This window comes from Natator depressus, chromosome 24 (genome assembly GCF_965152275.1).
Source record: "Natator depressus isolate rNatDep1 chromosome 24, rNatDep2.hap1, whole genome shotgun sequence".
Classification (NCBI taxonomy): domain Eukaryota; kingdom Metazoa; phylum Chordata; order Testudines; family Cheloniidae; genus Natator; species Natator depressus.
This window is the reverse complement of record NC_134257.1, coordinates 233,059-259,151: the sequence shown is the minus strand read 5'-3', so window position 1 is coordinate 259,151 and position 26,093 is coordinate 233,059. Positions and strand designations below refer to the sequence as shown.

The 26,093-nt window shown below is 41.9% G+C and overlaps 2 protein-coding genes across 2 annotated transcripts in view; both read right to left on the bottom strand.

Moving 5' to 3' along the window:
• The window catches only part of ASH1L (ASH1 like histone lysine methyltransferase), a 156,225-nt gene that overhangs the window by 112,089 nt on the left and 18,043 nt on the right, over positions 1–26,093 (bottom strand). The window contains exon 2 of the mRNA XM_074938716.1: positions 15,467–15,989. Coding sequence (XP_074794817.1) covers positions 15,467–15,889 — 423 coding nt within the window. The 5' untranslated portion in view covers positions 15,890–15,989. The remainder of the gene's footprint in view (positions 1–15,466; positions 15,990–26,093) is intronic.
• On the bottom strand, positions 22,020–24,011 carry LOC141977306 (myb/SANT-like DNA-binding domain-containing protein 7). The gene is made up of 2 exons (XM_074938718.1): positions 23,489–24,011; positions 22,020–22,547 (listed from the first exon to the last, which is right to left on the bottom strand). Exons 1-2 carry the CDS (start codon positions 23,955–23,957, stop codon positions 22,405–22,407), a joined length of 612 nt encoding a protein of 203 aa, XP_074794819.1. The 5' UTR covers positions 23,958–24,011; the 3' UTR covers positions 22,020–22,404.

Genomic DNA, 26,093 nt, shown 5'->3' with positions numbered 1-26,093 from the left:
ATAAGAGCCTTTGGTGAGGGACTCTGTCAAAGGCTTTCTGGAAATTTAAGTACACTATGTCCACTGGATCCTCCTTGTCCACATGTTTGTTGACCCCCTCAAAGAACTCTAATAGATTAGTAAGACAGGATCTCCCTTTACAGAAGTCATGTTGACTTTTGCGCAACAAAGGTGTCTAGGTGTCTGACAATTTTACTGAGACTTTTTCTACTTGCTCTCCTTTTCCTCCACCCCAGGCCTCCCTTGCTCAGGACGTTGGCACCACAGGTGTTAAGAAAGGAAACATACTACATATAAAGCATCTTTAGCGTAGCCCCACAAACAAACAAAGAGAAAAGGTACAGTGATTCATGTTTCATTAGTGCACTCAGGTGTTACTGAACTTCATAGAGTTCAGAGGTAAATGCCTCAAATCAGGCTACTGAGACATTCAAAACGCAGATATTGTAAAGTGCTATAATATATTTGGATAAAGAGTACTTAAAGCAGAATTCTATTATTTTGCAGTACACTTTAAGCCGATCTAAAGGAGTAATAAAAGAGAATTCAAGACAAAAAGATAGTGTTCAATTTTTGCTCAAACACTGCCTGGCAAAGCAGCTTTATTAGGGCTCCCCAAATAGTATGTTTGTTCCTTTCCAATCTTGCACCCGCTGCAGAGAAACCATCCATTTAAATGGCAGCGATGCATATCTTCTCCTTTTGCCCACTGCCTTTTGGAACAGGAACTTTCTCTGTCTCCTGGTGATTTGGCTAAACATGATGTCATTCAAGATAAAGACAGCCTGCAGAGGTCCACATGCAATTACTAACCTGCCCCCATCCATCTAAAAACAGAAAACACACCCGGCCATCGACCCTACAGTCCACAAGCAAACTATAAAAAATGAAAATATACCTCCAGGCACCCACCCTACAAATTTCAGGCACCCCTGAAAACTAAATATAATGCCAGACGCCTCGAATATTGTGAAATAAGTTTGAAAACCATCTTAAAAGGAATCACAGAGTGGGAAGAGATGATGGGAATGGCATTCCAAAATTGTGGGAAAAGAAATTTTATTAGTGTTGGCTTTGAGACTACCAGGTACTTATTGTTCCACTCCCGTGTTTTTTTCTGATTTCCCTTAACATCTGTAATTGTTCAAAGAGGGAAGTTGTCACCCACAGAGAGGCTGTCAGAAAAACAAAATGATATAAACGATCTCTTCCATTAAGTATTCCCTTCATCAAAACAGAGGGCCATGATGAAGGCAAAGTTGTGCAGAGAAGGTTTTCTGGAGCACATGGCCCTGGAGAGGGACATGATGCAGTCAATGCAGACACAGCCAGCTGCGATGAAGCATCTTTTGATGCAAAGATCAAACACTATACCTCAACGTTCCAACATCACACAGAGTGGAGAATACACCATACAGGGACGGTCATTTCAATCAACCTAATTACACGTCCTTCCCTCTACATCGAACCCTGCAGGAGATGGAGAATGAGAATCCTTTCACTCACACGATCTTCAGGACTTTTAGACCACTCCTTAGTGTTGCAATACCTTAACAACGGTGTTATTAAAAGTTTGCACTATGTTCTTTGTTTGTCTTTATTTTTATTGAAGAATGTGATCAGGCAGAGGCCCCACACCAGCAGAGTCGGGGTTAAGAGGAGTGTATGGGCCCAGTTGGCCCCACCCCCACTATGCCTGCAGCCAATGCCAAGCATGGAGTGGGAATAAAAGGAGAGAGCCTGGCTCATCTGAGGGAGGGCTGGCCAAGAAAGAAGACAGAGCTCTGCCTCTCTGCCTGAAGGAACTTTGCTTGCAGAGTTTCAGAGGGATGGACCTGCTAACCGGAGCAGTCACTAGGGAGGAGTAGTTAGACCAAGAGTGAGTGATGCATAAATAAGAGACTGTCTGGGAGACGAGTCTGAAGGGTGATAGAGGGGTACCTCATTGGAAGGATGGGGGATGGCCCAGTATTGAATTGGGTTTGCCTTTTATTTCAGGATTTTTCAGGGCTTAGCCCCTCCAACTCCCACACTGGGGATAAGACTGAAGGGACAATTAACTGGTGTGACAGAGCCCTGCTACAGTGGGCCGCAGAGGTGGAGACTTCTCCCCCCTGCCAGGAAACCAGCAGCCATGTCAGGGCACCTGGAAAGTCCACAAGAAGCACTGCTCCTGCTAAACTGTTACAAAGAAGCACTGTCACTCCTCCTCCCCTGCCCCCCCCATTCCAATGCAATTTTTTAACAACTTAAAAAAGTAATTCATGTACAGCTAAACTCGTCCAGCCGTTTCAGAAGGTAAGCTGAATGACAGGAGGAAGCATAACTCCATAATGTTCAGTGTTCTGATGAACAAAAGTTCCCTTGCTTATTCAAGATGACAGGCATGAATTTTTAAATATTTTTGCATTATGGACCTTTCCAGATCACTCCACATTAATACTGGTGAATCTTCCACAATGATCAAGCAAGTCTGCCGTACCATGAAGAAATACCCCTTCCTGTTAATCAAGTCTTTGGTCTGGAGCGGGGTGCAAAGAATAGGAATGTGTATCTCATCAACAAACCGAATACAGTTTGGGAATCCCATCTGTGCAAATACATCAATAACCTCCTGTGCACTGCCACACTTTGACATAACATAATAGCACTCTCCTCATAGCATTGCAAACCTCCACAACAGCACCCCCAACAGTTGATTTACCCACATCAAACTGGATTCCCTACCAACCAGTAGTAACTGGGAGTGGCAGTCTTCCAGATGATGATGGCAACATGCTTCTCCATATTAAGGAGAGCTCATGTTAGTCTTCTGCCACTGCAACTCAGAGGTGAATTCTGCACAGATTCCTAGGGAAATTGCAGCAAGTTATGTCACTATTTCTAGTCATTCCAGTTCTGCATCACTATGTTTTCCCACCAGTCACTGATAGTTGGCCGAGCCCAGAAGTGATGTTCCACTGAGTACAGGTGCTCCAGGTATATGCTCTGCAGAAGCAAATGCTCAATTTCATCCTCTACCATTAGCCATACCAATGCAGCATCAACAGCTCTTTTAAAGCTGGAGAGCCAAATTGATCCACCTGAGCAACTCAAAATGCATGTACATCATTCTGTTCATATTAATGACTGTCATGATCATGGTGCTCAGCACTGGATCCTCCATGCTGCCTGACATCAGTCTGAAAATGGTGCTGGCAAAATGGAATGGATGACAAGAGAGGAATCATGCAAGTTTGTTAGTTGGACCTCAAATTCCACATGTCCTATAGTTTCTGGTATGCCCCACAAGACAAAAACCAGAGCAAAGCAGCAGAACAGTGCATCATGCGATATTTGCCCAGTAATGCTGAATGGCTAATGGACGCTGCTGCCGAGCTATGTGGATGCAATGATCAACAATGGAAATGCCATAACAAAGTCATGTGGACACACGTTAGTTCACTACTTTTAAATCACTACACTGAGAGCAAACAAACTACAAAGTTGTAACATTGCCATGTAAAGGTCTTATTGTGTTGCTGAATATTGGACATTGGAATTGTGTTGCTTATGATTTCCATACTTTTAAATATTTGTGTTGTTGTAAGGAAACAGTGTTGATCAAATTTAATTCAAAACAAACAAATTTTTATAGGAATATGGTAAGCATCAGAAAGCTATTATTATGGAGGCCTGTAGCGGCAAACAGAAAACAATGACAGTAACCTCATCTCACTGCCCCCCACTTTCAGTCCATCCTTGTCACCCAGTGCCTAGAAAAATACACAGGCTTTGAAATATGCCTAGAAATTTTACAAATGTGGGCTTTGGTAAACCAAGCAGGTGAATTCCAGAGCCAAAGACCGCCACATACAGAAAGCCCTGCCAACATCCTTCTTCCATTTGAAGAAGAGTTGTAGCTCAAGAGCCTCTACTGCTCACAAATGCAACAGTACCACTCACAGAGAGAGGCACTCTCTCAAGCGACTAGGTCCACTTAAAAATCAGTACCTTCAACTCCACCCAAAAAGTAACAGAATATAGATTACATAGAACTCATGCAATGTGCTGAGTGGCATATGGCTTAATAAAAATGTGTGGTATCTTAAGCTTACATATGCCCTCACAATATAGGTCCATTGAGGCATCGATGACTATAGCAAGGGCTACATATGAAAAACTGTAGCACTCATCTTGTCAAGAACAGATTAAATTCTTGGTCACCGCTACTGTAACAAATAGCTGCCACACCCTCTCAATCAGGGGTGCAGATGTAATCTTTGACAACTCTTCATGTTGCTTTCCCCAAACTACTTGTTATCTCAGTCTTGTCAGGGTTGAGCCTCAGTGAACTGGCCCTCATCCAACAATTTAATTTAGACCTCAGGTCATTTGTTCCAGTGTCAGCCAGTTCAGATGAGATGGAGATGCAGAGTCTGATGCCTTCAGCATATTAAAAGACACCATAGTCCATGATTCCATGCTAACCTTCTTAGTAATTTCATATAAACATTCAACAGGAATGAACAGCATGAAATGCTGCAGAACCACCCATGAAAAGAGATCTCAGGATAAAGAGCAACTGCCCAAACTACCACCTAGAACCTCAGGACTAAGGAAAGCCTCCAGCCACCTGTTACAGTCCACTTTGTGGTCAACTGTATGTAAGATAGTTGACAGAACAAAAAGGACTCAACAAGGACACTTTATCCAAGCATAATCTAATACAGTAGAACAGAGGTCTCCAAACTTTTTGAATCACGCACCCCAGGGCCAGCTCTGGGGAAGGAAAAAAAAAAAAAAAAACCAGCTGCAGGTGTGCCACCAAAAAATCAAAGGTCCAGGAGCTCTGCCTACCGCGCACCCCCACGGATGGTCTTGCGCGCACCCCACTTTGGAGACCACTGCAGTAGAACTCAGAGTTACGAACAACCTCAATTCCCAAAGGTTCGTAACTCTGAAATGTTCATAACTCTGAACAAAACATTATGGATGTTCTTTCAAAAGTTTACAACTGAACATTGACTTAATACAGTTTTGAAACTTTAGTATGCAGAAGAAAAATGCTTTTAACCATCTTAATTTAAATGAAACAAACAACAGTTTCCTTACCTTGTCAAAAAAAATTTAATCCCCCCCCACCCTTTTTTTAAAAGTAGTTTACATTTAACACAGTACTATACTATAATTTGCTTTTTTGTGTGTGTCTCTTGTCTCTGCTGCTGCCTGATTGCGTACTTCCAGCTTCATATGAGGTGTGTGGTTGACTGGTCACTTTGTAACTCTGGTGTTCATAACTCTGAGGTTTTACTGTAGTATCTCAGAACACCAGCTCTTTATATGGGAAGAATGTTTATAACATGTCTTCATACCCAATTCCTCAGCAGTATGAAATTAGACATTTAAACAAAATTGTAAGATTTGCCTTTATTTGCAGATGAGTTACAAGTAAACACAGCAGGGATGGACTTGAAAGGGAAAAACCTGGATAGGTTTTCTTTTTTGCTTCCTTTTAATGCATAATGATAACTTTTGAAAGTGTTTTTTGTTTTGTTTTGTTTTTTAAACACTTTAAAATTTCAGGTTTTGCCTAAGCTGGAAAACTCTACAGTTGAGTCCTCACAAGCTTCAGCAGCGTTCAAGCTTCAAACACCACCCCCACATCCAACAAGCTAGCTACCTTAAGTTTAACGCTGCACTTAATTTGAGCTAGCAATTTGTGTGTGTGTGAATGTGCGTCCGGCTAGGGGTAACCCTCAAGATATACCTTGAGCTAATTATGCAGTGAAGACATATCTATGTTTACTGGAAAACTAGAGCAGAGAGTGAACATTAAGTAATTGAGAGGGAAAAGAGGGGAAGAAATTTTTAGTTAGGCAATCTAAAACTCTGTATTGTGTGGTTTTCCTTTACTTAACTTTAAGTGCTAAAAATTCTAGAGAAAGAAAGCCTTTGATAAAGATTCAGCACTTCCACTGTTTCAATTAAGGTGTAAAAACTACCAACATACATCTTATGACCAACACTTTTTTTTTAGCAAAACAAAGGAAAGACTAGAACGTAAATTACATTATATTTGAAAGACAAGGTAGGTGAGGTAATATCTTTTGTATTGGACCCAGACCTGAAGAATAGCTCTGTGTAGCTCAAAAGTTTGTCTCTCACCAACAGATATTACCTCACACACCTTGTCTCTCTAATATCCTGGGACCGATGGAGCTACAACACTGTTCACATTCCTTATATGTCTAATGTTAATAAAAAGGCAGACAGACATTATAAAAAAGGGTTTAGACTTTTACCTATTGTAGAAGGACAAAAAGCACAAGCTCCATTTTAAAAAAAATCCTTTGGAAGCCAGAGAAATAAAGAAAAATGGTTCTTATCTGCTCTGGAGAACAACTGGGAAGGGCACACTGCTGTTTACGCCCAATGGTTTAACTTAAAGGGACACACATTTCCATGTTTAACAATAAAAAAAAAGGTCTTCCACACACTATTTTAATGTGGCTTAGCATGGCAGGAAATGTTCCGTTTAATTTCAATACTACTTTATAGGAATGACAAGCCAAACAAAGTGTTGCCAAGTGTTGAAGAGACAGACCCTCTCAGGTCTCTGACATAGGATGGAAAGTGCTCAAGACAGGCTTTCACGGTGTTTAGATTTTTCATCCCATGTCCATTGTCATTAGTGTGCATTCCTAATTTTGTGGTAATTTGATATCTAACATGATGTTTGGAATAAACTGGAAAGGGGCAAGGTGTTAGCATCAAAATTAGTTTGAATTAAAACAATATTAAAATGAAGACATTCACTTCAAGCCCTTAATTTTCAGAGATGTATTTTATTTATTCCATTTTTACTGTTTTCTTTTTTGTTTTAAAAATACACCTGAAGCTCTGGGTGTACAAGTTTTTAAAAAAATAAATTCAAACAAATCTTTAAATTCTACCAACTCACCTCAAAACTCTTAAATAAGCCACTTCCCATCAAAATGTATCCCTTTTCCAAGGAAAAGCCTGGAGAACAAATAGGCCTTGCAGCACGACCTGAAGATCCACAGATTCAGCCTATGATGAACTGAGGTGGGAGCAAATTCCACACCTCATAGAAAATGCACCCTCTTCAACCCACAGCAATTAAACCTGAGGGATGTTAGATCAAATGCACTGGATGATCCAGTCTAACGTGTGGAGAAAGGTGATATCCAAAGGCAGAGCTTTAAGAGCATGCCAGACACATTTTATGTAGGATGCCTCTTTCTTCCTTAGTAGTGGTCTCTGCAATTCTTCTGATTTGACTCTCCACCTATGTACTCTCTCACTGTCTAGAGGCTTGTCTACACTGCAACGTTGTTGATAAAACTGTTGTCTTTCACAGGTACTTTAAAAAGCTCCCCCCAACCCCCCCATGAAAGACAAAAGTTTTGCCGACGCAAGTGGCAGCGTGAACACGGCTTTGTCGGCAGGAGCACTCTGGAAGTAGTACCGACAGAGCACGTTTACACACTCTGACTTTTAGGGACAAGACTGTGTGGACACAGCCTTGTCGCTAAAAGCTGCATAGCGTAGACAAGCCCTAGCTTTTTTTTTTCCTTTTTAAACTGTACAACAGTCAAAGAACCAGGGTGATGAGCCACTGAAGCCACCTACAAGTTCCTTCCTTCTCTGGCACACATGGAGGAAGGACATTCTGAGCCAGTTCACCTGGATGACAACAACATGGGAATGCAGGCCTGGGGAATGGAGCCAAGCCACCTGAAGTGCACAGCAAAAAACTCCATTATCAAAAAATAAAAACTGTGGAAGAAAATCATAGTGAATTTTACACTGAAGTATTTTCAACTATGAGCCATGAACTGTGTCTATTTGTATGGGGGTGGAAGGGATGCAAATGAAGAGTATTTCATGGTAACAAAATAAATGTTGCCACAGAATTTAGGGACTGTTGCCAAGAAGCAACCACCGACCTGTCTGTAAACCCTGGGTATAATCAACAGGCTGTTAAAAATGCCAAAAGATTTTTCCATAGCACAGACAAGGCTTGAGAATTTTGTACCTTTTCTTACTACTGCATCTTATTTTTTCACAATGCAAAGTACATGTGTTTGGAGTAACTCTTCTTGACAGTGTTAAAAACGGTTTATTCCTGCCTCCATTAGCATTTTATTATTTATTCTTTATATTATAGTTGTACCTAAGGATCCCAATAAAGGATAAGAGACCCTTTGTGCTAGGTGCTGTGCAAATATGTAGTAAAAAGACAATATCTGTCCCAGAGTGCTTATAGTCTAGGTTTCTGACAAGGCATAGCACGTAGTTGAAACATTTTGGGGGTGGGGTGAGGAAAAGCAGAAAAACTAATGTGTTTTGCATAATAAGTATTAGTCTCAGCTCACCATCTAGTTAGATATAGCCAGATGGCAGTGTTCTGTAGTTCTTATACTAGAGAAGAATCTGATGGAAGGACTTGAAAGAGGATAAGGCGGTGGTTTTATGGATTATGACGGGGAGGTTTTCCCCCATCAAAGTGCGAGACACAAGACTGCAAAGGAACTTATAGCAGTTAAACTGTTATCAATACCATCACAGCTGCACCTGTTGCTAACAGGTATTGTGGCCTTGTCTACCCTTACAATAATGGTACCACCAATATAGCTCCAATGTATCTAACCCTGCTCAGCCTACACAAGGACAGAGAGATGCAGTAATTTTAAGTCACTTTTTAAATATAATTAATCCTGGTCTTTTCAGCACCAAATGAAGTATTTAGCAGAGTATATCACTTGAGTGGAAGTTATCGGGCCCATTGCCCTTCTTGGGTAGAAGGTAATATTGTACCTGGGAGCCATCTTGAAGGAGAAGTCAGGGCCTGCATTTTATGCTTTTACATTTAAAACTGTAAAAACAAATAGCTCCCATTGAAAACATTTACATAAAACCAACTAATTTAAACTTTTCTTTCTTTTTTTTTTTTAAATAAAAAACAACAAATATATCAATTATGTCACTGAGATTGTTCATTCCCTGCTTTGGATCTTCCCCTCCTCCTGGGCCTCTTTCAAATCCCCCTAGAATGATCTATTATCTTTCTCACCCCACCCCTATCTCCCCGATTACTATATGCAGGGGAGCATTTATGGGCTTCTTTAAAGTTTGCATTTTTATTCCTGTGGAATGACTTTTCAAACAAATCCAAGCACAGGTGACAAAATGTTAGTAGGATGTTTCCACTAAAATGACTGGCAGTGAAATAATTAATGTTACTATTTACCTTGCCATCACTGTTTTTCAAATTTATCGCCCCATTGCGTTGAAAAAGACAATTCAAATTTTTGAACGCTATTATCTAGTCTGTCCCCAGACCTTGAAAGACAGCACTGCATTCCAATTGGGTAGCTATTTTTGCAACCAGAAAGTCTACAAATATAAATTTTATTTAAAATGAAAGCTTGAAACTTTCATATAAGTGAAAAAAAAATCTGGAACTATCAAGATATGTCTGTTTAAACTGATAAACTGGGCATCATCTTTGTTACCCAATTTCTTCCTCATCCCTATCCTTCTAGGTATATTTTATCCCTACTTGTCTGTCAAATCAATCGCATAGACTTTTAGATTTTTGGGGCATGCACCTATCTTGTGTTTTCTATGTAGCACTTAACATAACTGTGCACTATAATGACAGGTTTCAGAGTAACAGCCGTGTTGGTCTGTATTCACAAAAAGAAAAGGAGTACTTGTGGCACCTTAGAGACTAACCAGTTTATCTGAGCATGAGCTTTCGTGAGCTGTAGCTCACGAAAGCTCATGCTCAGATAAATTGGTTAGTCTCTAAGGTGCCACAAGTACTCCTTTTCTTTTTGTGCACTATAAGTAATTTATTCAAACAACTCAAATATATATATACACACACGCACACACACACACACAAACGTTTGGTATTTATAGATAGATACTCTACATTTACATTCTCCTTGGCATGTATTTTCAGTGGCTTTAGTGATAACTTTAGTGGCACGACAATATGGTCTTGGATCTGCAACTAGAGTTCAGGAATGTGGAAATTATACACCAGGGTAGATCGACTTCAAATTAAACTGATTTAAAACCTCATTTTAATCATGATTTAAATCAGCAAGCAGGAAGCCTTATTTTAAATCATCAATTTTAGTCTTGTTTTGCATTTTTACTTTTTAGATATCTTCCTAATGAAAGGTTGATTCTCATTGATTGGTAATCATTAAACCACATGGATTTGCAACAAAATATAGTCTTTACACTAAAATTGGGACTTCATTTTGCTAACCAGGAAGATGAACACATTTATTTAAGCATTTTTAATATACATTAGGATTCCTCATTTTTACATTTTTATTATGTTAGAAAATGATGAATGACGCATTTCCTATTTACTAGATTACGATAATTGTTTTACTTATGATTTGTCTCAGGCTCTATTTGGATGGAAAATTGGAATTCAATTTGAAATAAAAAACAGCATTTTAATTTTTTTCTTTTATTAGTTAAATAAAAGTACCTTAAAATGTTCTGATACATAAAGGGAAAAAAGTTTATCAAAACGTGTTTGGCATTTAAAACTAACTGATTTATTAAACAAAGGAAGTATTATCTGTAACTAGTGAGTTGTACTGATTGTTTCTGATCATCTTATCCTTCAAGATTTTAGAACGAATAGATCTGATCCTCTCACACCTTCACATACTGGAAAAGGAAAATAACCTTTCCTGCTTTTTCAATTCCCAATCAGTGTCTCAACTTTGAAGTGGTCACTAAACTGACCTAGTTGAATAAACTGAAATGAAGAAAATATTCTCTCTGCACTGCAGAAAAGGCTACTGCTGTCAAAAGCTGGTTAGCACTTCAACAAACTCTGGTTCCAGGTAATTAGTCAGTGACTTCCACCACTTCAGTGGTTTGACTTTCTTTAAAACTTCAGCAGCAAACATGAAGCTTGAAAAAAACATCCAAGCAATACAATTTTTTTTTAAATTGAAGTTAACACAGTTAGTAAATTTAGGCCTTAACACAGGTTGTCATCATTTCAAATTTAATTTTTAAAAAGTTTTATTTTAAATAAGAAAAATGTGTTCTATTTAAGTAAAAATATCTGAGTTTATTTTTAAAAAGTCATCCATTTTTATCTTTCCTATTATATCCAATATTAGAATTATTCACAGAAGTACACATCGGTGTGAAATTTGTTCCTACTTCTTCCCATGCAGTGAATATCCAAGGGGCCTGACAAAAAATAAAAAAGTTTTATGCTATTTGCAGTGGGGTTTTTAATAAGCCTGAGACAAAGTAATTTCTGACGTGCAATAGGTTCACACCATTTAAACAAATGAATATTGCCCAGCAAAACACAGTGGAAAAAAACATATGTTGCCTTTGCTTTGTACATGAAACACTTTGCGTGATTTAGTCTGGAGGAGAAGGAAGGAGATTTCAGCCACTACTGTTATTACACTGTATCTATTGTTTAAGGGCAAGGACAAATGCTTAAAGTAGAGAATGTGCTTAAGTGTGACAATCTCGTCAATGGGGAAGGGTGTGTGTCAGCCAGCAGAAAATCAGGTCCTTAATGCCACATGACCAAGAGTTCTATTCTGCCACCTCCAGTGCATGGGTTCTGCCCGATAGATGTTGCTGGCTGTGTGTTTATACAGGCAACTTAGCTGGGGAGGGCACAGGATAGGGAAATGGAACAACCTTCGGTCTTGGGAGCTTCCCAGAGCAGCAGCAATGTGGAAAGCAGGGGACTTGTGTTGAGGAAGGGAGCTGAATGGCAGGAAGAGTTGTGGCATATTATCAGGATAAATTGTCTAGGGTTGCCATGTGGCGTGAGGGTAGATGGTGGTAGGATGCTGAGGGAGTATAAAGAGAAGGGTGAATAGTTAGGGAGGTTGGTAATAAGGGGAGAGGAGTATTTAAGGAGGGTTGGTTTGAGGGGAGGAACTTGGCCCTCAACTCAGCATAGTACTTCAGTCCATGTTTAACTTTAAACTTCAACAGAATGTAGGCACCACAGAAACGTTTTGCTGAATCAAGGCCTTAGATAAGCAGTAAAGAGAGGCAGTGAAAAGGGGCACTTTGCTCTAGAATAGCATTTTAGTTGGTTGAAGAAATTGTTATGCATATTGGGAAATGTATTTTGTAACAAGATGTGTACATAAAAAAGATAGTAATCATGCACACTTATTTTTGTAACCCTTGTCCACTCATCCTGTTTATCCCATCTATTACCATAGCTCTCGTTGCACATCTTATCAGAACAAGAGTTCCTTGAAGCAGGGGCTGTCTTCTCATATTTGTAAAACACCTAGAACATTCTGGGTGCTACTGAATTATAAGCAATACATTGTAAGTCTTCATTCCATCAGATCCATTGTTCTTTTTCCTTTCCAAACACTGACTAATGAGTAGCAATATCAATGGCTAGGAGCTAAGTATTAAAATAATTGTTTAGTAGGGGATACAAATCCGGTTACTATAGTGATGAGCATGGTATAAATACACAGTTGTCACTAAGTGGAAGCAAGAGACTAAAAATGGTACTGCTACTTTGGTCACATCCACTTAGGATACCAGCAAAAACTAGTTTTTACTACTGTAAACACTACAACAAAGTCAAATTAGTTAATCATCAGAGGGATAGCTGTGTTAGTCTGGATCTGTAAAAGGGGCAAAGAGTCCTGTGGCACCTTAAAGACAAACAGACGTACTGGAGCATAAGCTTTCGTGGGTGAATACCCACTTCGTCGGATGCATGTAGTGGAAATTTCCAGAGACAGGTATAAATATGCAAGCAAGAATCAGGCTAGGGATAACGAGGTTAGTTCAATCAAGGAGGATGAGGCCCTCTTCTAGCAGTTGAGGTGTGAACACCAAAAGGAGGAGAAACTGCTTTTGTAGTTGGCTAGCCATTCACAGTCTGTGTTTAATCCTGAGCTGATAGTGTCAAATTTGCAAATGAACTGAAGCTCAGTAGTTTCTCTTTGAAGTCTGGTCCTGAAGTTTTTGCTGCAGGATGGCTACCTTTAAATCTGCTATTGTGTGTCCAGCGAGGTTGAAGTGTTCTCCTACAGGTTTTTGTATATTGCCATTCCTAATATCTGATTTGTGTCCATTTATCCTTTTACGTAGGGACTGTCCAGTTTGGCCAATGTACATAGCAGAGGGGCATTGCTGGCACATGATGGCGTACATGACATTGGTGGACATGTAGGTGAATGAACCGGTGATGGTGTGGCTGATCTGGTTAGGTCCTGTGACCGTGCTGCTGGTGTAGATATTTGGGCAGAGTTGGCATCGAGGTTTGTTGCATGGATTGGTTCCTGAGTTAGAGTTACTATGGTGCGGTGTGTAGTTGCTGGTGAGAATATGCTTCAGGTTGGCAAGCTGTCTGTGGGCGAGGACTGGCCTGCCTCCCAAAGCATGTGAAAGTGAGGAACTGTTGTCCAGGATGGGTTGCAGATCACTGATGATGTGTTGGAGAGGTTTTAGCTGAGGACTGTATGTGATGGCAGTGGAGTTCTGCTGGTTTCTTTCTTGGGCTTGTCTTGCAGCAGGAGGCTTCTGGGTACACGTCTGGCTCTGTTGATCTGTTTCCTTATTTCCTTGTGTGGGTATTGTAGTTTTGAGAATGTTTGGTGAAGATCTCATAGGTGTTGGTCTCTGTCTGAGGGGTTGGAGCAAATGCGATTGTACCTAAGCGCTTGGCTGTAGACAATGGATCGTGTGGGGTGTCCGGGGTGGAAGCTGGAGGCATGAAGGTAGGCAGGTTTTCGGTATAGGGTGGTGTTAACGTGACCATCACTTATTTGCACCGTGGTGTCTAGGAAGTGGACCTCCTGTGTAGATTGGTCCAGACTGAGGTTGATGGTGGGGTGGAAGCTGTTGAAATCGTGGTGGAATTCTTTCAGGGTTTCCTTCCCATGGATCCAGATGATGAAGATGTCATCAATGTAACGTAGGTAGAGAAGGGGCGTGAGTGGACGAGAGCTGAGGAAGCGCTGTTCCAGGTCAGCCATAAAAATGTTGACATATTGTGGGGCCATGCGGGTGCCCATAGCGGTGCCACTGGTCTGAAGGTATATATTGTCACCAAATTTGAAATAATTGTGCGTGAGGATAAAGTTACAGAGCTCAGCAACCAGTTGTGCTGTGGCATCATCAGGGATACTGTTCCTGACAGCTTGTATTCCATCTGTGTGTGGGATGTTTGTGTAGAGATACTCTACATCCATGGTGGTTAGGATGGTGTTTTCTGGAAGATCACCAGTACATTGTAGTTTTCTCAGGAAATCAGCAGTGTCATGGAGATAGCTGGGAGTGCTAGTGGCGGAGGGCCTGAGTAGAGAGTCCACATATCCGGACAGTCCTTCAGTGAGAGTGCCAATGCCCGAGATGATGGGGCGTCCAGGGAACCAATCCATCCACCAAACCTCGATGCCAACTCTGCCCACATATCTACACCAGCAACACGGTCACAGGACCTAACCAGATCAGTCACACCATCACCGGTTCATTCACCTGCACGTCCACCAATGTAATATATGCCATCATGTGCCAGCAATGCCCCTCTGCTATGTACATCGGCCAAACTGGACAGTCCCTATGTAAAAGGATAAATGGACACAAATCAGATATTAGGAATGGCAATATACAAAAACCTGCAGGAGAACACTTCAACCTTGCTGGACACACAATAGCAGATTTAAACGTAGCCATCCTGCAGCAAAAACTTCAGGACCAGACTTCAAAGAGAAACTACTGAGCTTCAGTTCATTTGCAAATTTGACACTATCAGCTCAGGATTAAACAAAGACTGTGAATGGCTAGCCAACTACAAAAGCAGTTTCTCCTCCTTTGGTGTTCACACCTCAACTGCTAGAAGAGGGCCTCATCCTCCTTGATTGAACTAACCTCGTTATCCCTAGCCTGATTCTTGCTTGCATATTTATACCTGTCTCTGGAAATTTCCACTACATGCATCCGACAAGTGGGTATTCACCCACGAAAGCTTATGCTCCAATACGTCTGTTAGTCTATAAGGTGCCACAGGACTCTTTGCTGCTTAAACTAGTTAATGAAGAGCAAAATGAGTTCTCTGCTGAGTCAATCATCATCAACAGAACGGCCATTAAATTCTGAGACCAGAGTCTTCATTACTGGTAATGATATACAAAGCAGTCAACATTCCGCATGATCTTGCGATGGAGACAGAAAAACTTTGTTTGGATTAGTAATTTTGAGTTGACTTGACCTGGAAATTACTAGTGGATATTAAATATGAAATGGGGAGATGTCACTTCTCTGACCATAACCAGACTTTAGAATGAAGACTGTTCCTCAGATATGTATTTTATACAGGGGTGTAACTTGGCCAATAGCAGATACAACCCCTCACAGGTTAATCTAGGAGTTGGGAACCATTTAATAGCATATAAACACTACTCACTTGTTTTGAAGGACAATGTTCATTCTTCTCATCTGTCATTGTCCCACTCTTTGATGCCTTTCTTGGTTGCTTGATAGTGGTTTTTATGGCAGGCCGGCACACATAATTCTCCAGGTTCTTAGGGGGCTTTTTAGTTCTCTTAGCTTGAAGACCAATTTTCAATTTTAAATTTCCTTCCGAAAAATTTGTTTCTTTCACTGAAAACTGTTGCTGTGCATCAGTCAGACCCTCATTCTTCCCAGGCTCAGTGTTGCTCCCCTCCCAGTTCTTCTTCTTAATATCTTCTTCCTCCTTGGTGCTACTCTCTAGATCTACTTCTCTCTTGCCTATCACTATGTCAGTATTGACTGCAGAGGGGCTTTTCCCAGAAAAACCTTCGGAATCAGAACCCAACCCTAACATAGCAGTATTCTGAGGGTCCATCACAGGTGCAGTATATGCCTTCAGGGGATTTTAGGGAAGGCTTACAGAGGTATGTTCCACAGAAAAATCTCTTCTACAACTTGCAACCACATCTTTTACACTGTAAGAGAAACACAAAAAATAGACTAAATCATTTTTTATTTTAAAGAAGAAATTAATGAAACATTCTTATCATTAATGACCAGAAAGCAAACATAAAAAGCTTATTTCTAGACAAAAGTTCCAAACAATGAGCATCAGATACATTCAGAGGGTATGACAAAACTCCCAAATCTCCGCTGATCTACAGAAGGAACCTACCAGCTCTCTTCTGTCAAGAGATAGTTTTTAGGTATCGGCTAGTAAAATTTAATCTGATTATTGGTTTAAAGGCCTGCAACTGTAGGTCCTATAAGGCCTTTTCAATTGAAAACTCCTGAACAAATACAGCCAATGTCAAAATTATTTTCTTATCACTGGCACTTACCCACTCCTCCCCTACAGCCCCACTGTAAAACTGGAAGCATATACCTACCCAGTTTTCCATCCACAAATCTCACCCCGGGTTTTTTTTTGAGTAATAGGCAACTTTTGATCTCAGTTGTTATTCAAAAATCCAAGTCTCAAGACTGGGGAAAATAATGGAATAGTCTGTTTTTATTTCCTACAAACACCAGGAAACAGTTATAACACTTAATGGTAAGATTTGCCATTCAAAACTGTTTTGTGCCTTCTAGCCGACTCCACTTCTAATACAACTGCTAATGAGGTGTGTCTACTCAGCACAGATTCATTAAAAGACAACGTAGCCATTGCTCACTCTAGAGGCTCAGACACAAACTCTAAAGTAGACACTAGCTCCTAATTATGTTGGAGAACAGGAAATGGCGATTATGACAGAAAGAAAATCTGCTAAATGGCAGCTCAGAACTACCACCCACTGTAAAATGGTAGAAGAATACCATTATTTACTGTTTAATCATCTGCAAGAAATTAGGTAACATTTTATGATTCCACTTTCACACTATAAACACAAGAAACATAATTTCTCTTTTAGAGCTGATAAATATTTTCTGTTTTAGAAAGGACTATTTCCCATTAGTACTACTTCATATTTATACATACATACCTACCTTTAAAGGGCAGAACACTTTTAAAGGCTGTTGTCATGGCAACATTCTCCCACCATGAAATCTGATCAGATTTGCTTTCTTTCAAGTTTCTACAAGTTGCAACTTTCACCAAACAATCAAGCAATCTTTTTTCTTAGCAACTTTGCATTTAACAAATTACACATACTGATTAAGTTGAAGGCCAAGCACATCAAACAGAAATGACCCCGGGGTTAAAATAGTACTTGAGACAGTGCTTTCTGCTAGATCTCAGGGAATTATTTTCACACACTAAAAAAAAAAAAACAAAACAAAAAACTAGTTGCCCTATTGCCCAGTCAGTATGTTTTTAGTTTTTGTTTTCCCTCAGCCTATCCCTCTATTCCATCTCCAACATATCAATCTAACTCCGTTCTCTCTCATAAGACTACAATTAAGAGGAAGGTTCTAGAAAGTTTCTCATCTGTAGTTGGAATGGTCACTACAAGTGCTCTATCACTGAAAAGTTATGAAAGGTCATTCGCAACTCAAAAATATTTCTTAGAGCACACTGCTTATTATCATTTACACAGAATAACCATAGTGAATAGTAAAATCCTCCTTTAAGGAAAAAAAACTCACAAAATTGCCAGTAAGAAATCCTCACTGTTCTAGAGTTCCCCAAAGAAAACTCAGATTAAGCATTCTTCTAAATCTCTGGAGATTCTTGGATGGTAAGTGGATGGTGAGTCACGTGGTTTACGGCTTTACGTAGAATATTTACTGAAAGATCCTGTTCAAAATCCACATCTTTCTACTGCTGCAAGAGATATGGGCACTCACGGTAATCCAGTATTTTATGTCTCAATATGTGCTTTCTTTCTCAAGATCAAATAGGACTTTTGGTTTGAATTTAAATTGCACTCATAATACCTTACAAAAATATTATATCTGTTTGTTGACAAATTATGACTGAAGTTTGACAGTAATCAATATGTACACCTTGCCCATTAACATTCTAAGGCCAATACAAATATCAACCATCACAGGCTTGGACTAATATTCAGAAGTTTAATTTGATTTTGTCTGTCCAGGGATGAAACATCTCTTGCTCCTCTTTCATATCTTTTTTGAATAGGACAGGGAATTGTAAGAGAGGTTATATTTAAATTTTATTTTAGAGTATGCTAGAAGAGAAGCAATGAAAAGCAAATGGAAAGGCAACACATTTTTACAGGGATAAGGAAGACTGCGTGTGTTTCTTTTGGTTACTATTCAAGGACGTGTAGAACTTAACAACCAGGAAATATCTGAAGGATGGCAGGATCCTGGTTTAAAAACTCCAAATTTGAATTTCTTTACTGTATATTGACTTATCCAATAATTTTATTTCCTCGAGATAAAGAGCAACAACAAATGCATTAATGTAAGAATTAGGGTTTTCAGACATACATTCTGATCATGTTGTTCTTTTTCTTTGGTTCTAGTTTTCGTTACCACACGTTGGACTCTTCTAACTCCATACGCACAAACAACTTGAAAAGCTTCAATTTCTCCAAGACTTGACATCTCATCTCCTTACCAATATAAGGAAATGGAACACACAACTCCCATTTTCAAATATTCTGTGTTGGTCTATTCCACTATGCAATACAAAATGATAGAAAATGGTTGTTTCTAACTACAGCTACCAGAGCAGGTTTCAACAGTTGATCACAAGTTTCAGAGTAACAGCCGCGTTAGTCTGTATTCGCAAAAAGAAAAGGAGTACTTGTGGCACCTTAGAGACTAACCAATGTATTTGAGCATAAGCTTTCGTGAGCTACAGCTCACTTCATCGGATGCATACTGTGGAAAGTACAGAAGATCTTTTTATACACACAAACCATGAAAAAATGGGTGTTCTTGTAGTTGATCACAAGGGGCTGCTGACCTTCTTACATGACAGAAATGCAATAGATAACACAACACTACAATGGTTTCGAACATGACCCAAATAGCATTAAGGGCAACTGATCCCCTTCCCTAAGATTTCTCACTTGCAGAGTCTGGCAGGAGTCTACTCACCCTCAACATTTATATAAGACCAGTTGGAGAGGTTGTGAGATACACAAGCTACACTGCCAACAATATGCTGAGGACACCCACCTTTAAACTCTCCTTTACAACAAAAGCAACAACTCCATCTTAAAAGACATCCCAATGCCTGTGGGACATGTTCAACTGGCTGATTGGTAGCTGTACAAAGAAGACTAAAACGATGTTGGTGGGAAGAGGGAAGTGTCAAGGAACTGGCCAAGCACTGATCTCTCACTTTTGTCATCTGCCCTCCATTCAAAATAGTATAAAATATTGGGGCTCTGCAGATTTAATGATGATCAATTAGTGACAGTGGCAAGAAAGGCCTTCTTTCATCTTCAGCTTGCTACAAAACTGTTATTTATTCTCAAAGAAGGATATAGCCACAGTCATCTATAGTTTCATCTTCACACTCCCACTACTTTAAAAAGAGATATTTTGATACAATAGCTGCAGCAAAGGGAACTGAATTGTCCATGATTGGCTGTGCTACAGGCAAAATCCATCCAACTTGCTCTAGCAGATTCCAGATGACAGAACATAGCACCCCACCTTCTTACTGAGATAATCCACTAAGGGTATGTCTACACTACGAAATTAGGTCAAATTTACAGAAGCTGAATTTTTAGAAAGCGATTTTATACAGTCGATTGTGTGGGTCCCCACTTAAGACCATTAAGTTGGCGAAGTGTGTCCACAGTACCAAGGCTAGCGTCAATTTCCGGAGCGTTGCACTGTGGGTAGCTATCCCACAGTTCCCGCAGTCTCTGCCGCCCATTGGAATTCTGGGTTGAGAGCCCAAAGATGGGGCAAAAAACATTGTCGCGGGTGGTACTGGGTACGTCGTCAGGCCCCCATTCCCTCCCTCCCTCCATGAAAGCAACGGCAGACAATCGTTTCACACCTTTTTTCATGGGTTACCCGTGCAGACACCATACCACGGCAAGCCTGGAGCCCGCTCAGCTCACCATCACCGTACGTCTCCTGGGTGCTGGCAGACGTGGGACTGCATTGCTACACAGCAGCAGCTCATTGCCTTGTGGCAGCAGATAGTGCAGTATGACTAGTAGCCATCCTCGTCGTCTCCTGGGTGCTCTTGGCCGGCCTTGGTCAGGTTGGTCAGGGCGCCTGGGCAGACATGGGTGCTCCTGGCAGACCTCAGTGAGGTCTGTCAGGGGCGCCTGCACACAAATGGGAGTGACTCAGGCCATTCTCTTCTTTAAGTTTTGTCTAATGGAGATTCAGTCCTGCCTGGAATATTGGCAGAGGGATAGTTCAGTGGTTTGAGCATTGGCCTGCTAAACCCAGGGTTGTGAGTTCAATCCTTGAGGGGGCCACTCTGCCTCAGGCTGCTCTCCCAGCCAGTAGCACCGTCTGCTGCCAGCCTACCCCTCCCTCCGTGAAAGCAACGGCCGACAATCGTTTTACGCCTTTTTCCGTGCGGGCGCCATATTGCTGTCAGCATAGTCATCCACCAGCTGCTTCCGCTGCCACTCTGCTCTCCTGCTCACGCCATACCATGGCAAGCATGGAGCCTGCTCAGATCACCACGGTAGTTGTGACCGCTCTAAACACCACGCGCATCATCATGCGGTATATGCAGAACCAGAACCTGCAAAAGCAGGCGACGGCAGCGAGGTGAGGAGAGTGATGAAGACATGGACACAGACTTCTCTCAAAGTATGGGCCCCAGCAATTTGGCCATCCTGGTGGCAATGGGGCAGGCTCATGCCGTGGAATGCTGATTCTGGGCCTGGGAAACAAGTACAGACTGGTGGGACTATATAGTGTTGCTGCGAAGCTTTCGTATGCATAAGGGCACTTTCATGGAACTTTGTGACTTGCTTTCCCCTGCCCTGAAGCACCAGAATACCAAGATGAGAGCAGCCCTCACAGTTCACAAGCGAGTGGCGATAGCTCTCTGGAAGCTTGCAACGCCAGACAGCTACAGATGTTTGGAGTGGGCAAATCTACTGTGCGGGCTGCTGTGATCCAAGTAGCCAACACAATCACTGAGCTGCTTCTACCAAGGGTAGTGACTCTGGGAAACGTGCAGGTCATAGTGGATGGCTTTGCTGCAATGGGATTCCCTAACTATGGTTGGGTGATAAACGGAACACATATCCCTATCTTGGGACCGGACCATTAAGGCAACCAGTACATAAACCGAAAGGGGTACTTTTCAATGGTGCTGCAAGCACTGGTGGATCACAAGGGACGTTTCACCAACATCAACGTGGAATGGCCGGGAAAGGTACATGACGCTCGCATCTTTAGGAACTCTGGTCTGTGGGAATGGCTGCAGCAAGGGACTTACTTTCCAGACAGAAAAATAACCATTGGGGATGTTAAAATGCCTATAGTTATCCTTGGGGACCCAGCCTACCCCTTAATGCCATGGCTCATGAAGCCATACACAGGCACCAACAGTAGTCAGGAGCTGTTCAACTATAGGCTGAGCAAGTGCAGAATGTTGGTAGAATGTGCATCTGGACGTTTAAAAGCGCGCTGGTGCAGTTTACTGACTCGGTTAGACCTCAGCGAAACGAATATTCCCATCGTTATAACTGCTTGCTGGGTGCTCCACAATATCTGTGAGAGTAAGGGGGAGATGTGTATGGCGGGGTGGGAGGTTGAGGCAAATCGCCTGGCCACTGATTACGCGCAGCCAGACGCCAGGGTGGTTAGAAGAGCACTGCAGGGCGCGCTGCACATTAGAGAAGCTTTGAAAATCAGTTTCATGACTGGCCAGGCTACCGTGTGAAAGTTCTGTTTGTTTCTTGATGAAAACCCACCCCCTTGGTTCACTCTGCTTCCCTGTAAGCCAACCGCCCTCCCCTCCCCCCTTTGATCACCGCTTGTAGAGGCAATAAAGTCATTGTCGTTTCAAATGTATGCATTCTTTATTAATTCGTCACACAAATGGGGGGATAACTGCCAAGGTAGCCCGGGAGGGGTGGGGGAGGAAGGAAGCACCGGGTGGAGGAGGAGGGGAGGATGGAAGGACAAGGCCACACTGCACTTCAAAGCTTATTGAATGACAGCTTTCTGTTGCTTGGGCAGTCCTCTGGGGTGGAGTGGTTGAGTGCCCGGAGGCCCCCCACCGCATTCTTGGGCGTCTGGGTGAGGAGGCTATGGAACTTCGGGAGGAGGGCGGTTGGTTACACAGGGGCTGCAGCGGCGGTCTGTGCTCCTGCTGCCTTTCCTGCACCTCAACCATACGCTGGAGCATATCAGTTTGATCCTCCAGTAGCCTCCGCATTGCATCCTGCCTCCTCTTAACATGATGACACCACCTCTCCTCTCGCTCAACCCTCCTCTCCTCGTGTTCCTTTTGTGCTTTCCTGGACTCTGATATTGTCTCCCTCAATGCATCGTGCTGGGCTCTTTCAGCGTGGGAGGCCTGCATGAGCTCAGAGAACATTTCATTGCGAGTGTGCTTTTTTTGGCTTCTAATCTTTGATAGCCTCTGGGACGGAGATGATGGGGGAGCGTTGAAACATTTGCAGCTGCGGGAGGGAAAAAAGGGAGATTAGTTTTTAAAAAAGACATTTTAGAGAACTCTCTTTCATGGTGAACCAAGCTGTTAACATTACACAGCACGTGTGCTTTCTTTACAAGGTCGCATTTTGCCTCTTATATCGAGGGCCTGCCAGTATGGTGTGAAAGATCACACACGCAGGGCCGGTGGGCAACAGAATTCAGCTTGCAGGCAGACATAGTAAGCCACAGTCTTTTGGCTTCTTTAACCTACCTAACATGTGGGAATGGTTTCAAACAGCACCCCCCTCATTTCACATACCAAACACCTGTTGGGTTGGCTCTTTAAAATGGGTCGGCCATTTAAAAGGAGGGGCTGCGGTTTTCGGGTTAATGTGCAGCACAAACCCAACACGCCCCCCCCCCCCCCGGCCCCCAATTCTCTGGAATGGTCACTTCACCCCTCCCCCCACCGCATGGCTAACAGCTGGGATGATTTCTGCTCAGCCACAGGCAAACAGCCCAGCAGAAATGGCCATCTCTGAATGTCCCCTTAATAAAACTCCCCTATTTCAACCAGGTGACCATGAATGATATCACTCTCCTGAGGATAACACAGAGAGATAAAGAACGGATGTTGCTTGAATGCCAGCAAACACCGGGACCATACGCTGCCATGCTTTGTTATACAATGATTTTAGACTACATGCTGCTGGGTGGTAAAGTGTCCTATCATGGAGGACTGAATAAGGCTGCCCTTCCCAGAAACCTTTTGCAAAGGCTTTGGGAGTACATCCAGGAGAGCTTCACTGAGATGTCCCTGGAGGATTTCCGCTCCATCCCCATACATGTTAACAGACTTTTCCAGTAGCTGTACTGGCCACGAATGCATCCCAAGTCTTCAGGGCAAATGAATCATTAAACACGCTTGATTTTAAACCGTGTATTATATTTACAAAGGTACACTCACCAGAGCTGCCTTCTCCGCCTTTAAGGTCCGGGAGCCCAGGTTGGGAGGATATTGGATCCAAGGTGATAAACAGTTCCTGGCTGACGGGGAGAACGGTTTCTCCGCCTGCCTGGTGTGCATTATCATCTTCCTCATCCCCCAAATCCTCATCCCCGTTGCATGAGACTCCCCCCTTGCAGGAGTCCACGTACAGGGGAGGGGCAGTGGTAGGGGCACCCCCTTGAATTGCACGCAGCTCATCACAGAAGCGGCATATCTGGGGCTCTGACCCCGAGCGGGCATTTGCCTCTTGGATTTTTTGGTAGGCTTGCCTAAGCTCCTTAAGTTTCACTCGGCACTGCTGCAGGTCCCTGTGATCTCCTCTGTCCTTCATGCCCTTGGAGATTTTTTCAAATATTTTGGCATTTCGTCTTTTGGAACGGAGTTCTGATAGCACAGATTCATCTCCCCATACAGCGATCAGATCCATGCTGGAGCTCTTTTGCAATTCTGGGACTCCACGGTCACCTGTGCTGAACAGCTCACCACACTGGCCAAACAGGAAATGAAATTCAAAAGTTTGCAGGACTTTTCCTGTCTACCTGGCCAGTGCATCTGAGTTGAGAGTGCTGTCCAGCGGTCACAATGGAGCACTCTGGGATAGCTCCCAGAGGCCAATACCATCAAATTGCGTCCACACTACCTCAAATTCGACCCAGCGAGGTCGATTTCAGCACTAATCCACTCGTTGGGAAGGAGTAGAGAACCGAGTTTTAAGAGCCCTTAAAGTCGGAAAAAATGGCTTCGTAGCGTGGACGGGTGCAGGGATAAACTGATCTAACACTGCTAAATCCGACCTAAACTCTTAGTGTAGACCAGGGCTGAGAGTACATCACTCCATTGCTCTGTATTCTTTCATTGGTTCCCACTGCACTTCCAATGATAATTCAAATCCTAGCGCTAATACTCAAAATATTTTTGAATCAGGACTACGTTACCTCTGAAATTGACACTTTCACCCATGACTCAGTGAGACAGCTGCAGTCTGAGAACTACACAGCTAACAATATCTAGTTCAAAACGTGTGATAATCAGAGGTAGCATGTTTTTGATCAAGTGGGATGAGGTACCAGAAAAGAAGCCAAAGTCCGACTGCTTTTCAAACATACTGGAAGACCTGCCTACTCCCTAAAGTTTTTCCCACCATAATCAAAATCGAGAGAGAAAGTGGGCCTGGGAGCAGGGAGAGAACCACACCAAGCAGTGCTTTGCAGAGCCAGAAAAGGTTCTCTGGAGCATACACTCTTAGTTACTGTTCAAAATGGACAACAATGTATATCTAACTTACCTGCTCAATGGTAAGATATTATGCAGATAAGCTTTTCTGTAGAGGCTAAGACAGAAAACATCTGTAGTGATCTCTAAAGTTTTTCTAGTTTTACCAGACCAAATTTTACCTAGTTAGTATCATTGACAGATAAGGAGATCTACACGACTGGAATGTTAAAATCACTAGATATAACCTGTTTAGGAAGGATCGAGTGGGCAAAAGGCAAGGTGAACTGGCACTCTGTCAAAAATGTCACTGCCTGTTTCCAAGTCACCAAACGACTCAGAAACAAATAATCCTGAATGCCTATAGATCAATGTTCTAACAGATAAAGACCAAAATGGGATACTAGCTGGTGTCTGCTAGGGACCACCAAAAATCATACTAGAGAACATGATGACTGAATCACCTATCTGTAATGTGTAGGAATAAAAGATTCATTATGAGGGAATCTGATCTGAGTGACATATGCTGAAGGTCTCATTCTGCCTGCACTAAAATGTCCTTGGAATATCTAAAAGTTGTAGATTTCCCAATTCAAAAAGTGCTGCACCCAACATAAGGGAACTCAGTATTAGACCTCATCTTGACAAATAAAGAGGAACTGATCACAGAACTGAAAATTAGTGGTTGCTTAGGAGCAAGTAATCAGGACTTTATTACATGTAAACAGAATAAAGTGCAAACCAGTAATATGTATACTTGGTGCTTTAAAAGATCCAAATTTCACAAAGCTGAAAACAATTATAAGCCAAATCAGCTGGGAGAAAGAATTTAAAGAGAAAACTGTGAATGATAATTGGGAACTGTTTAAGAACATCTTACTACATGCTCCAAAAGCCAGGATCAAGCAACAAGACCTCACGGGTTAAAAAAAACCCCAAAAACTTCTGCAGCTTCCACAGTATGCATCCGATGAAGTGAGCTGTAGCTCACGAAAGCTCATGCTCAAATAAATTGGTTAGTCTCTAAGGTGCCACAAGTACTCCTTTTCTTTTTGGGCTTAGAGTGTAAGTGAAAGCATCCATAAAATTAAAAAAATATATAACAAATGGAAAACAGGGGAATTTGATAGCAATTAATATAAACTGGAAACAAGGAATTATAGTAAATTTGGAGGGAAAGCAAAAGGACACAAGGAGAAATCTATGGCTAGCAGAGTCAAGGACAAGGATAAAGAAACCAGAGTGATACAAAATCAACATGTCACACATTAAATGGATTAAGATCTGGCTAACGGATAGGTCTCAACATGCAACTGTACATGGGAAATTGAGTGGGTGTAATTTTAGTGCG

Bases quoted from the DNA above. Each gene is read 5' to 3' on its own strand.
- LOC141977306 (XM_074938718.1), bottom strand. From the start codon at position 23,957: ATGGATCTGATCGCTGTATGGGGAGATGAATCTGTGCTATCAGAACTC. The intron at 22,548-23,488 runs GTGAGTGTACCT...TCCCTCCCGCAG, and splicing joins AGGCGGAGAAGGCAGCTCTG to CTGCAAATGTTTCAACGCTC.